Source organism: Rhagoletis pomonella, unplaced genomic scaffold (assembly GCF_013731165.1).
Source record: "Rhagoletis pomonella isolate Grant_MI unplaced genomic scaffold, Rhpom_1.0 Rhpom_scaffold_00001, whole genome shotgun sequence".
NCBI lineage: Eukaryota > Metazoa > Arthropoda > Insecta > Diptera > Tephritidae > Rhagoletis > Rhagoletis pomonella.
In genome coordinates this window covers 22,127,799-22,138,661 of record NW_023458555.1, presented here as the reverse complement: position 1 = coordinate 22,138,661, position 10,863 = coordinate 22,127,799, and the positions used below count along the sequence as shown (strand labels likewise).

Genomic DNA, 10,863 nt, shown 5'->3' with positions numbered 1-10,863 from the left:
CCTAAGCATTAGCCTCCGATCAGATTACATCATTCAAATTTGGGTGGAAGTGATGAGTAAAGTAAGTAGTTGTAGTATTTATGGGTTTGACAACACTTAAATACTAAATTGATTTGATACACAATTGAACAGTAAATGTTGCTAAGAATTAAATATTAATTACAGGCAATAAAGTGCTATCTTTAGCTTGTCGTCGCTGCCTTTTTGGCTGTTGATTATTAAGTGATTTTGGGTGACTAAGCCTACTACACAGCGAAGCACTTAAGTCAATAAGTGTAGATATGTACATACATACATATATACATAAGTACATGCATATTAGGAAATTGAATAAGGCGTTGGCAGTGTCAATTAACATAAAATTATGTACCCACGCAGGAATGGCATTAGTGCAAATAAATTCAGATGTACATAAATATAAGTAAAACATTTGTAAATAAATCAAGGCAGGACAATTTGAGTTCGTACAAATTTGAAGTACGATTTGTAGTCATTAGAACGTTTGTTCGTAATGACTATCCGGGGAATTTTAATGACTTCTGTGTCAATGTATATGTACTTGTAACATCTTGCAAAGCTTACGCTTTTAACTGTGTGCGTTTTGATTAACGCTTAGTATTGAAACTAGATTTTAAGACTCATGCTTGTGGATGTGTATATTTAGGCGTTGCAACACTATTGACAATGAAAGATTATGACACAGTGACACACATATAAAGCGGCAAACACCTAAATAAAATATTAAGATTGGAGACCGTCTGTTTCAAGTATTTATAATAGAAAAAAAAATTAATATATATTTGAAACAAGAAAAACTAATAACTATATTCAACTTTGGATTTTAACTGAGCTCGCACTATGAGATTATTGATCCTTGCCATTGATACGTAAATAAAAAATTTTCCACCACATCTCAGCCCCGGTTAAAAAAAAAGAGAAAGGCGTGTCTTAAGCTGCGTTTTTGACCTCGAAAGAAATATAGTAGGTATATATTGCCGGAAAGAAATTTTGATATTTTTCACAATGTATGGATTTCAATCTTTTTCCGTTAATTCTGTATGAAGATATACAGGGACCCGGACTTTTATAACTTTTATAATAAAAGTCATTAATAAAAGGTTATTTTTGGACTTTTATTTTATTTGAAATAAAAGTTTCGGTCAACCCGATTTTTTAGGGCCGAAATAAAAGTCCTTTTCTAATAAAAAAACAAGCCGCCTATCCAAATTAAACAAATTTGGTAATATTAAACGGGGAATGAAAAATATTTCAATTAAAAATGTTATTTAATTATCCTAGCAGTTTACTAGCAAATATCCGGCGTGCTTGCTCTCAAAACTCATATGGCCTCATTCATAAAAAAATAAAATAGATTTAATGAGCTTTATGAAGTAAGACTTTCAAACAAATTTTATTTCTCAAACAGGCTGCAATTCTCAAAATATTTTCGTCAGTAAAACTGTCTTAACTTCTTTAGTTTGATACCCTAACAGGTGGCAACTTTCCATAAAAATATTTTTGGCTGTAAGCCTTCGTTTCTATTCATATCTTCTTCTTCTTATTTGGCGCTGTAACCGCCTAAGCGATTTTGGCCGAGTCCAAAACAGCACGCCAGTCATTTCTCTTCTGTGCTAACTGACGCCAATTGTAAATGCCAAGTGAAGCCAAGTCCTTCTCCACCTGGTCTTTCCAACGCAGAGGAGGCCTTCCTCTTCCTCTGTTACCAGCATCGCGGCCCGCGTTGAATATTTTCAGAGCAGGAGCGTTTCTGTCCATCCGAACGACATGGCCAAGCCAGCGGAGCCGCTGAATTTTAATTCGCTGCACTATGTCTATATCGTTGTAAAGCTCATACAGCTCATCGTTAAATCGTCTGCGATATTCGCCATCACCAACGCGTAAAGGTCCGTAAATCTTTCGCAGAATCTTTCTCTCGAAAACTCCAAGAGCCGCCTCATCAGATGCTTTCATTGTCCATGCTTCCGCGCCATACACCAGCACAGGCATGATGAGTGACTTATAGAGTGTGATCTTTGTACGACGAGAGAGGACTTTACTTCTCAATTGCCTACTCAGCCCAAAGTAGCACTTGTTGGCAAGAGTGATTCTCCGTTGGATTTCAAGGCTTTCTATTCATATACTGGATAAAAATTAAAAAAAATGTAGTAACCCATTTAATTCTAGTACATAATAAATTGCAAGTTTGAAGTTGCTAAAAAATTGCCTTGAATTTTGGCATTTTTTTTGCTGTCAGCGTCACAATTTTTTTTTGGAAGGAAGAAAATAATAACACCGTCATCAAAAAGATAATTGCTAAAAATCAACGCAATATTTTAGCAAAGAAAACTACATTTTCCATAGATCCTTTAATCTATAATATAGCTACTTTCTTAAGCTTGAGTTTAGACCCCACCACCGAATAAAACGACCTCTACATAACCTCACAACCGCATGGTGCTTTGCCTGCCAGCCTAAATTACTCGCACGCCATGGTTTATGCGTTATCTAACAACATTGAGGGCCATTTCTTAAGTCAGTTTTAGAATTTATATGACCGAGTTAAACACAAATTTTGTTCTCAAAATATATGCATGTTTGAATGAATACTTGAGAAAACGGTCCTTACGTAGTCCTGCTACATTTCTGTTTTATTTATTTACTTATTAGAAAGGAAAAATTTGTTTCAATTTATGAAAGGTGAAGTTCTATTTATTGGAGTCGAAAATGAATTATGTATTAGAAACGATGTTGTCGATGTTTTTGGAACAACGACAATATCGGTTCAAAATCTGATGTTTGCCATCGATGTTTACAATTTTCTAACATCGCAAAATTTACGATATATCGATGTAAATGTTTACGATGCTTTACACGTCGACTTTATTGTGACTCTCAGACCATTAAAAAAGGACCGAGTTCAACAAAGCACGCCAGTCGTTTCTCTTCTGTGCCAACTGACGCCAATAGGAGTATAATTAGAGAAGACTACGTAGGTTGGGATTGAAAATTACTAAATTTTTCATAGAATTTAAATAGGATTTAAGAATGTGTAAAACATCGGAAACCATCGATATATTCAAAAAAAGTGCATCCTTTGCAACGGATATGTATATACCACATTTTGAAATTGAGTCATAATAAAAAAGTGAGGAAGAAATTTCGATTTTGGCTGTTTTCAGAACTCGCCAAGGGTGGAAATTTCGATGATGCCAAAATTCTTCCAAAAGAAACTTTCAAACTAGGGGGATAATTGTGAACACATTTTTGTTATTTGGGCTAACCCAGTATACTTAATTTTGGGTCATAGATTATGGATCTGCATACCGTTTATCCAGATCAGATATTGTCATTTTAATGAAAAAAAAAATCAAACTTTAACAAGGAAATAATTAAAAAAACCAACACTTTTTTTGTATTTGTGTTAGCGCCTGTTGTGTTGCCAAAAATTTAAGCTATTAACAATGAAAATCGGTGCATAAATAAAGCTCTTTTGAACGGTCAAATGAAGTTGTGTACTAATTTTTAGTACGAAATAGAAGCAAGAAATAATGTTACTCATACGCCATATCTAACAAGGCCGTACACGAACATACTCGTACTACATGGCGTATGAGTAATATTTTCCATTTTAAAATTTTATTTATTTTTTTCCATTCGCAATGCAAACTTTAAATGAAAATAAGTTGGGGTAAATGACCTGAATAATAATACGGATCAGTAATCTACGACTAAAAAATTACTTTATAAACTTCAAACTATTAACTTCTATCCTATCCATATTTGATTTTTTATGAATGTTGATTTTTTCGATTTCCATAAAAAATATACAATATTGTTTAAATTAATAACAAAACAAATTTCAGCTGCGTCTACCTGGTTCCCTCTCGTTCATAGACTGGACAAAATAAAGACATCCACGAAAATTTCAAAAATTAAAAAAAAATTCAAGGGTCGCTACCAGGGTTTGAAAAATTTTTATATAAATTTTTATTTTAAATCGAAAAAATTGGACAAAATGTTTATTTTGACTAGCTGTAATTCAGCGAGTTAATGACTTCATATGAATAAGTTGCACTATATGCCAAATTTATCAGATTTCAAGTCAAAAACTTGTGAAATTTTTGCGATTTAAAAAAAATAAATTTTTCAAACTATATTCTTAATGAAACCTTTCTTTTATAGATAAAATCAAAATAAAATAAAGAAAAATACCAGCAATTCATGAAATAAATTTGTGTTGGAAAACTTTTGGAAATTTTACCCACTTACATTATATGTTACGGCAAGGACAGACATTTTTCGTATATACAAGAATGCCAATAAATACGTTTGATTACATTTTGTCAAAAATTGAGCCATTCCTTGAATAACGAATTGCAAACAATTAAATAAAACGTAAACAACTCATCACAGCAAGCGATTCATCTTTCAAAATAGTACCGCACAGTTTCACGCTGACCGCCTGCACAACGTCTTCATCTTCGTTGTTGTTGTTGTTGTAGCGGCTACTAAACACCGCTCGGGTCGGCTCATCCATCAACGTTGTCGTCTGTTTCAGCTAAGGGGAGGCCCAGGTAGTGCGCGACTTCAACGGGATCTGTCCATAGCGACAGAGGCGTTAGCTAGGTGGGGTTCTGGGGGCATACGAAGAGGTGCCGTGAGTCGTATGGCGACTCTCCGAATGCCGGGCATTGGTTGGGCACATCCTCGTTTATTCTGCTCAGGTATGAGGCAGGCAAAGTTCTGCCCCGTCCAAGTCAGGTGGTTGTGTGCCCAGAATGGCATTCACAGGTCGAGAGTCTATATAACTCGAGACCGACTCCTTGTGAATGACGTTCAGGGCCTGTCTGTATGCAGTTGGGTGCAGCGGTTGTTTGATGAACCTCTGGACTTCGTCCGTCAGTTCGTAGAGATGTCTCCTGACGTACCTTGGCGAGGGCTCTTCTGCAAGCAGCTGTCTATTTGGGTGACCACGTCTGTGGCTCCCTACTAGAAACGGCTTGCAGAGCATTGTGTTGTGCTCCTTGATGGGGAGCATCTGAGCGTCATCGTGTAGGTGGTGTTGGGGCGACATCAGAAGGCATCCGGTCGCTGTCCGAAGTGCCGTGTTCTGGCAGACCTGTACCTTCATCCACTGCGTCCTGCTAGACCCGGCGACTACACGGGCGCTGCATAATTTAGAACCGGCCGGCCAATTGCCTTGTATGTTGCCAGCAACGTTTCTTTGCCTTTGCCCCAAGTGTAGCCGGCCAGCGACTTGAGAACATTGTTGCGGCTCTGTACTCTTGACTGACAAACCGAGCAGATTGTCGGAGGGACTAGGAGTTGCCGGCGGCTGTGTGTGGGTGTTGTAGTGTTCGTATGTGTGTCTATTGTTGTGTCATGTTGGGGTGTGGGTGTGTTGGTGTTGTGCTGCTTGGGCGAGTGACGGTTTGCCGTGGATGCGGTCTGATTCGCACAGCATGGGGCCACGAACGACGTGGTCCATTGCCGGTGCGTATGTAGGCCCGAGCAGTTGCGGACCCGTCACAAACATTGCACCTGACCGAGGTGGAGTTTGCATGCAATCGTCTCTAGCATACGCAGCAGGTGTATATTTCTGGCCCTGGGTTTGACTCTATGCCAGCCCTGAGCAGAAGGATACTCCCCATTGTCGAACAACGTTTAATGGATTTCGCCGACCTAAACGGGCTTAGATAGCCGAAATAACAGCCCTTGGTCGGGTAAACCCCGAGTCATTCCGGTACGTAGAACCGGCTGTCGTGGGAATGTCTTCTTCATCTTCGTCTTCGCCTTAGCTTGCACTGTTATTACTTTCATATGTTTACTACTGCACTCTTTTTGGTCTTCGACCTCGTCTTCATCTTCGGCTTGGCTTCCACTCTGTCTGCAACCTTAATCAAGGCCAGAGGCTGATACGAGATGTTGCCCGCCATACGAAGCTCGAAGCTCGAAGGCGAAATAGAGTAGAGCCTCCAATTCTTCACGGATTTTAGATTTTCCTCTTTTTTTAATAAACTAGACTGAATTCCTAAAAGATCGCTCAAACTCGATTTTTGAAATTTTATTTGTTTAATAATTTATTTATTTTTTTGCAAATTGCAGAGAAAGAGTCAATCGATTTTCCTGTTATTTTTAACGAATGTTCCCCCAAACCAAAAAATTTGCAAAAACATTAAAAATCAATGCGATTTCTTGACCATTTAAACAGTGCACTTTTCCATACTAAAACTTAATTGCATACCCAAAACTTTCCTCAAAAATTTTGTTTTGGTGACACTTTTTTATAACTTTTACCACTTTTTACACTTTTTTTAAATTTTACCATTGCATTTTTTTCGTTTTGAGGAAATCCTATAATTGTTTTTAACTAGTTTCTAATTATAACATTGATTAACAGGAGCCTAATCATCGATTTTCTTCAGAATTGCTAATTTCTCTGCGCTTGACATTAAAACAATTAATATAAACAAATAAAAATTTAAAAATCGAGGTCGAGCGATCTCTTAGGAATTGAGTTAAGTTTATGTATTTTAAAAGAAGAAAATCCAAATCGGTTAAAAATTGGAGGCTCTACGCTATTATGAACCCTCCGTTTTGGTTTCAGACCACTGTGCGACGGTATTTCAGTTTAAGTAACTCATACGCAGTGGCACACCATTTTCTTTGTTTAGAAACTGAACTGCACAAGCAAGTAAAAAAATGAAGTACAAATTATTTTTCATCAAACTGTTTTCTAAAAAAGATTTGGTAAATGACAATTCTCGGTTAGGTTCTTGCCTCGGTGTTGTAGACCCGACTGTCGCGGAAACCGTTGTTGTTGTAAAAAAATTAAAATTTAAAGGAAAAGCTTTTAGGAACCTGCCGAAGTGACAGTCCTTAGCCGTTCCCACGACAGCCGGGTCTACGCAACCGGAACGACCCAGATTTGTATATGGCCAAGGAATGTCGCTCTAGCAACAATCCCCAAAAACTCTTTGGGCAATTTGTATACGGTGCAGATTAGAGCGATACGATACGCCATATGATAGGCGATGCGATAAGCAATACGATATAAAAGCGACATCGACATGCTGAAAACTGTGCATACTTGCACTGCGGTGACATATGTATGTATATCGGTTGCGTATCGGCCGAGCTACACAGTTTCCTATCACTCCGCATATAATTCCTTCAAGCATCTGATCATCATTCCACATACGCTCTGTACTACTTCAGAATACCACAAACAAAAATATTTATTTTGAATAAGTTAAAAATCGGAAATGCTGTATGTAACAAATAATAGTTTATGGCAATAAAAGATTTCACATGGCTGCATATCTACAAATGTATTTATACATAAGTTAAATAAAACCCGGGCTTTCGTGTAAAAATAAAAATATAGGTATCAAAATTGAAGTGAAGAATCGGTTATACAAAATTAGCAAGGTCATTTCGTCACACTATGCTCGCATACAAAAGGCTAATCAAGTAACTGTGAGAACCATGAAAATGGAATCTTTTTTTGTAAGGCATAAAAACGCACAAAAAAATATAAACATACATGGCAAACATAAAATGCTAAATACTAAAGCGCTAAAAAAAAATGAAATGCTATAAAATTCGACATAAACAACGCTCTTAACCGAAGCCAATTGTACGGTACATACATACATATGTATGTGCGCCTAGAGCTAGAGAGGAGGCGGAAAGTCAAGGGTTAGCTCAGTTGCACGAAAGGGAACTGTTGGCTGCAACTCGATTTTGCATGCAATCATCGTGCCACCATATTTGCATAATTGCTTTTCGCTACACACTTACATAGAATACACACAACCACGCTAACATTCACGTATGTTTGTATATGAATGTATATATATGTATTTGCATGAAAATGTATGGTTGCACGCTTGCTTCCCTTGTAGGCAAAACACGTCAAAATGCCAGCATGCTGCATGCAAAGTGTGAAAGCAACACCAAAGGGATGAAAGGTATAACGAAAGTGAAAAGTGAAAAAAATGAGGAGAAAGGTTAGGGGAAATAAAAAAACAGGTCTAAAATACTACGGCTAAGGTCAGTGAGGCCGCGCACTCAGCTCGCTGGTTTAAAAGGAGAAACTGATAAAAGTGACAAATGTGCTTCGCAGTTGAAATATTTCGACTTTTGTAAGGGTAAGAGTGAAAATGTTATCCATTTTGTATACAAGAAACCTTCAGCCCGCACCACATGTTCATTGAGAAATGTTTGCAGCTTATTACTTTCGTTTACGATTATGACTTTTAATTTTTAATTTTTTATTTTATTGCACTAATATTTTCCTAGTTGATAAGCACATTCAGTTACGCATTACCAGATCTATCAGCAACGAGCGTGTGTAATTCAATGCAGATCAACGGAAATATATGGGTTTAAATGAATTCTACGCTCTTTTCGATTGTCTGTTACGTTTTGATAACAGCTTAAATGTTGGCGAGCGTGATATAGAGGTCATATGTGAGTATCTTCTATTCGTATTTTATGCAATGCTCTCACCGCTTGGTATTAATTTATACGAATGCTTTGCAGATTTTTGGTGCAGCGATTGCTATACCCATCCTTTTAACAATTGGGACAGACACGAGGTGTGTTTTTTGTGAAAATTAAAACGATATACGTCAATATTGGACAATATTGTTGGTTAAATAGCTCGTAGATTAATACTATTATGTATGTGCAAAAAAATATATATGTATATGTATATATGTAATACATATCTACATACATACATATGCACTTAAGTAGATAAATGATAAATATGTGCCTGATGCTCAAGGTCATAAGTATGTACATATGATATGATATGATAGATAGTTAATTGCTCGTAGCAACTGTTACATTCAAAATCATTACTTAGCCCCATTGACTGATTCATCAATGTTCCACAAACGCAACTACATACAATATACAAATAATGAGCATAGGACATCTATACAGTAGATACTCACCTTTTAGCACCCTCTTCACCTTCCATAAGTTGCTCCCCACTAACGCCAGCCGCATTCGCAGTTTGGTCTGCGCCTGCAGCTGGTGCTGTTGCTGCTGTAACGGCAGCAGCGGATGCTTCCGGAGCGGCAGCAGCATCCTGGGTGGGTGCAGGCACATCTTCGTCGGCTTGACCGCCTTTAACGGCGCCTACCAACGAAGTGAATTGATTTGTAAGACCAGAGAACATACTTGACCACTAGCTTTTTGTTTGCTTCTTTTACAAATTCCGTTTATTACAAAATATTTTCGCAATGTTGCACTTTCTGGCACACCAAACGATGAGTTTATGTATTGGTGGGAGTATGTGGCTCCAAGTAAGAAATTTTGTTGTTTCTAATCCAGACTCTTTGACGATGGTCTGATTATAAAGTTAAGGTAGTATCTAGTGCGTGGAAGAGCAACGAAAACGAATGGTGGTTCGCATGCAGATGCGATTTTGTTCTTATTTTTTTAGTTCGTTTGTGGGTGGTCGATTTGACACGCGCGTCACGAAATTTTTGGAATGCAAAAAGTAGGTACCCTGAATGAGAAAACAGGGGTTGTTTGTTCGCGTGTAGCCCAAGTTCTCACGAATCTCTCGCGTTTTACCAACACTTTTGAGTTGAGCACTACAAGTTTTTTGCACCTGAGTCGCTGTGGCTGTTGACTACTTTGCAGATTTTACTTTTTCAACGTTTTTCCAATTTTTTTTTTTACTTTTTTCAAATGTGAACTTTTCAATGTTAAAACGTTTATGGCCGACTTTAATTTGCGTTTACTAGTGCACGATAGTTACGAAATTTTCGCTTTTATTACCTTTCGACAGAAATCTTTGGCAAGGTGTAAGTGGCAATTTTTTCACTTTGTTTTATTGAAGAGCCAATTACAAATCGATAAATTTGGAAGTATTAATTTCAATCTGGGCTTTCTGAAACGAAATAGATATGACAAATATTAAGTAAAACCCGTTTTAAAAACGCTTCCCTTTTTTTACTTTAATGTTGTTTCAACAGAAACTTAATATTTGTTAAAAGATTTCCACACTTTAATCGATATTTCGCGCAATACGTTCAAAAACGCGTACTATAGTATATAGGATTTCTGAACTGTAGTTGCTGATATCTCTTTGGCCACTGCTTTACAATGCTGCTTTCTGACACAATATGGAACTCTTGACTTTAGAGACTATTCAATTTTTGCTTCCAACTTCGACGAAGGTCCTCTGAAAACTGTCGCTGCAAAGGAATTATATTTGCTCCAAAGCAATAGTTCGCTGCAACCGAGGGTTGTTGCCACGGACACTAAATGGCTCTTGTGGCAGAAAAATCTTCTCACATTGGAATTTCTGCGCAGCTATTCATGCAGACCGATGACAAATAGAAACTTTGGTCTTGTTTATGACGCCCACTGTGGGTGGTTTATCTACAAGGGATTTTTGTACGTGTACTTTGTGCTGGAATTTCTTTCAAGCTTTGATGTTTGCACGTGTGTAATAACTTTAAGCTGTGTTTAAAACGCACTATACCTCTTAAGAACTCGTTTAAAAACAAAAACAATTCCGAATTTTCAATTGTTAATAGAAATGCTATATTTACACAATTGGAATGCTAATTTTTGCTCCAACTTATTTTGTTGTGTTTATTTTTTCTTTCTAATCAGAATCGACAGGGTTGCATGCGCAGATAAAGTTTTTTCAGCAAAGCATAATCGATACATTTCATTACTTGAACATATCAAAAATGTTTTTAGTTACATAATTATTACATACATCTATGATAAAACCATGGCATATGTTTATAGAAGTAAACCATTCATTTTTCAGTGTACTTACCTTTTCGTTAAAATTTCGTTTCATGCGTTTTCATTTCAATATCTGCG

The 10,863-nt window shown here is 37.1% G+C and overlaps 1 protein-coding gene across 12 annotated transcripts in view; it reads right to left on the bottom strand.

The window, feature by feature from the left end:
* The window catches only part of LOC118741035 (synapse-associated protein of 47 kDa), a 151,730-nt gene extending 141,076 nt beyond the window's left edge, over positions 1-10,654 (bottom strand). For 7 of the 12 annotated variants that reach the window (XM_036472917.1, XM_036472884.1, XM_036472875.1 and 4 more), the window contains exons 1-2: positions 10,030-10,635; positions 8,967-9,913 (exon numbers count right to left, since the gene is read on the bottom strand). In XM_036472917.1, coding sequence (XP_036328810.1) covers positions 8,967-9,193 — 227 coding nt within the window. In that variant the 5' untranslated portion in view covers positions 9,194-9,913; positions 10,030-10,635. Of the gene's footprint in view, positions 1-8,966; positions 9,914-10,027 lie in introns of all 12 variants that reach the window. The other 5 variants (XM_036472867.1, XM_036472834.1, XM_036472844.1 and 2 more) reach the window with 5 other exon arrangements.
* Positions 10,655-10,863: the final 209 nt, after the last annotated feature.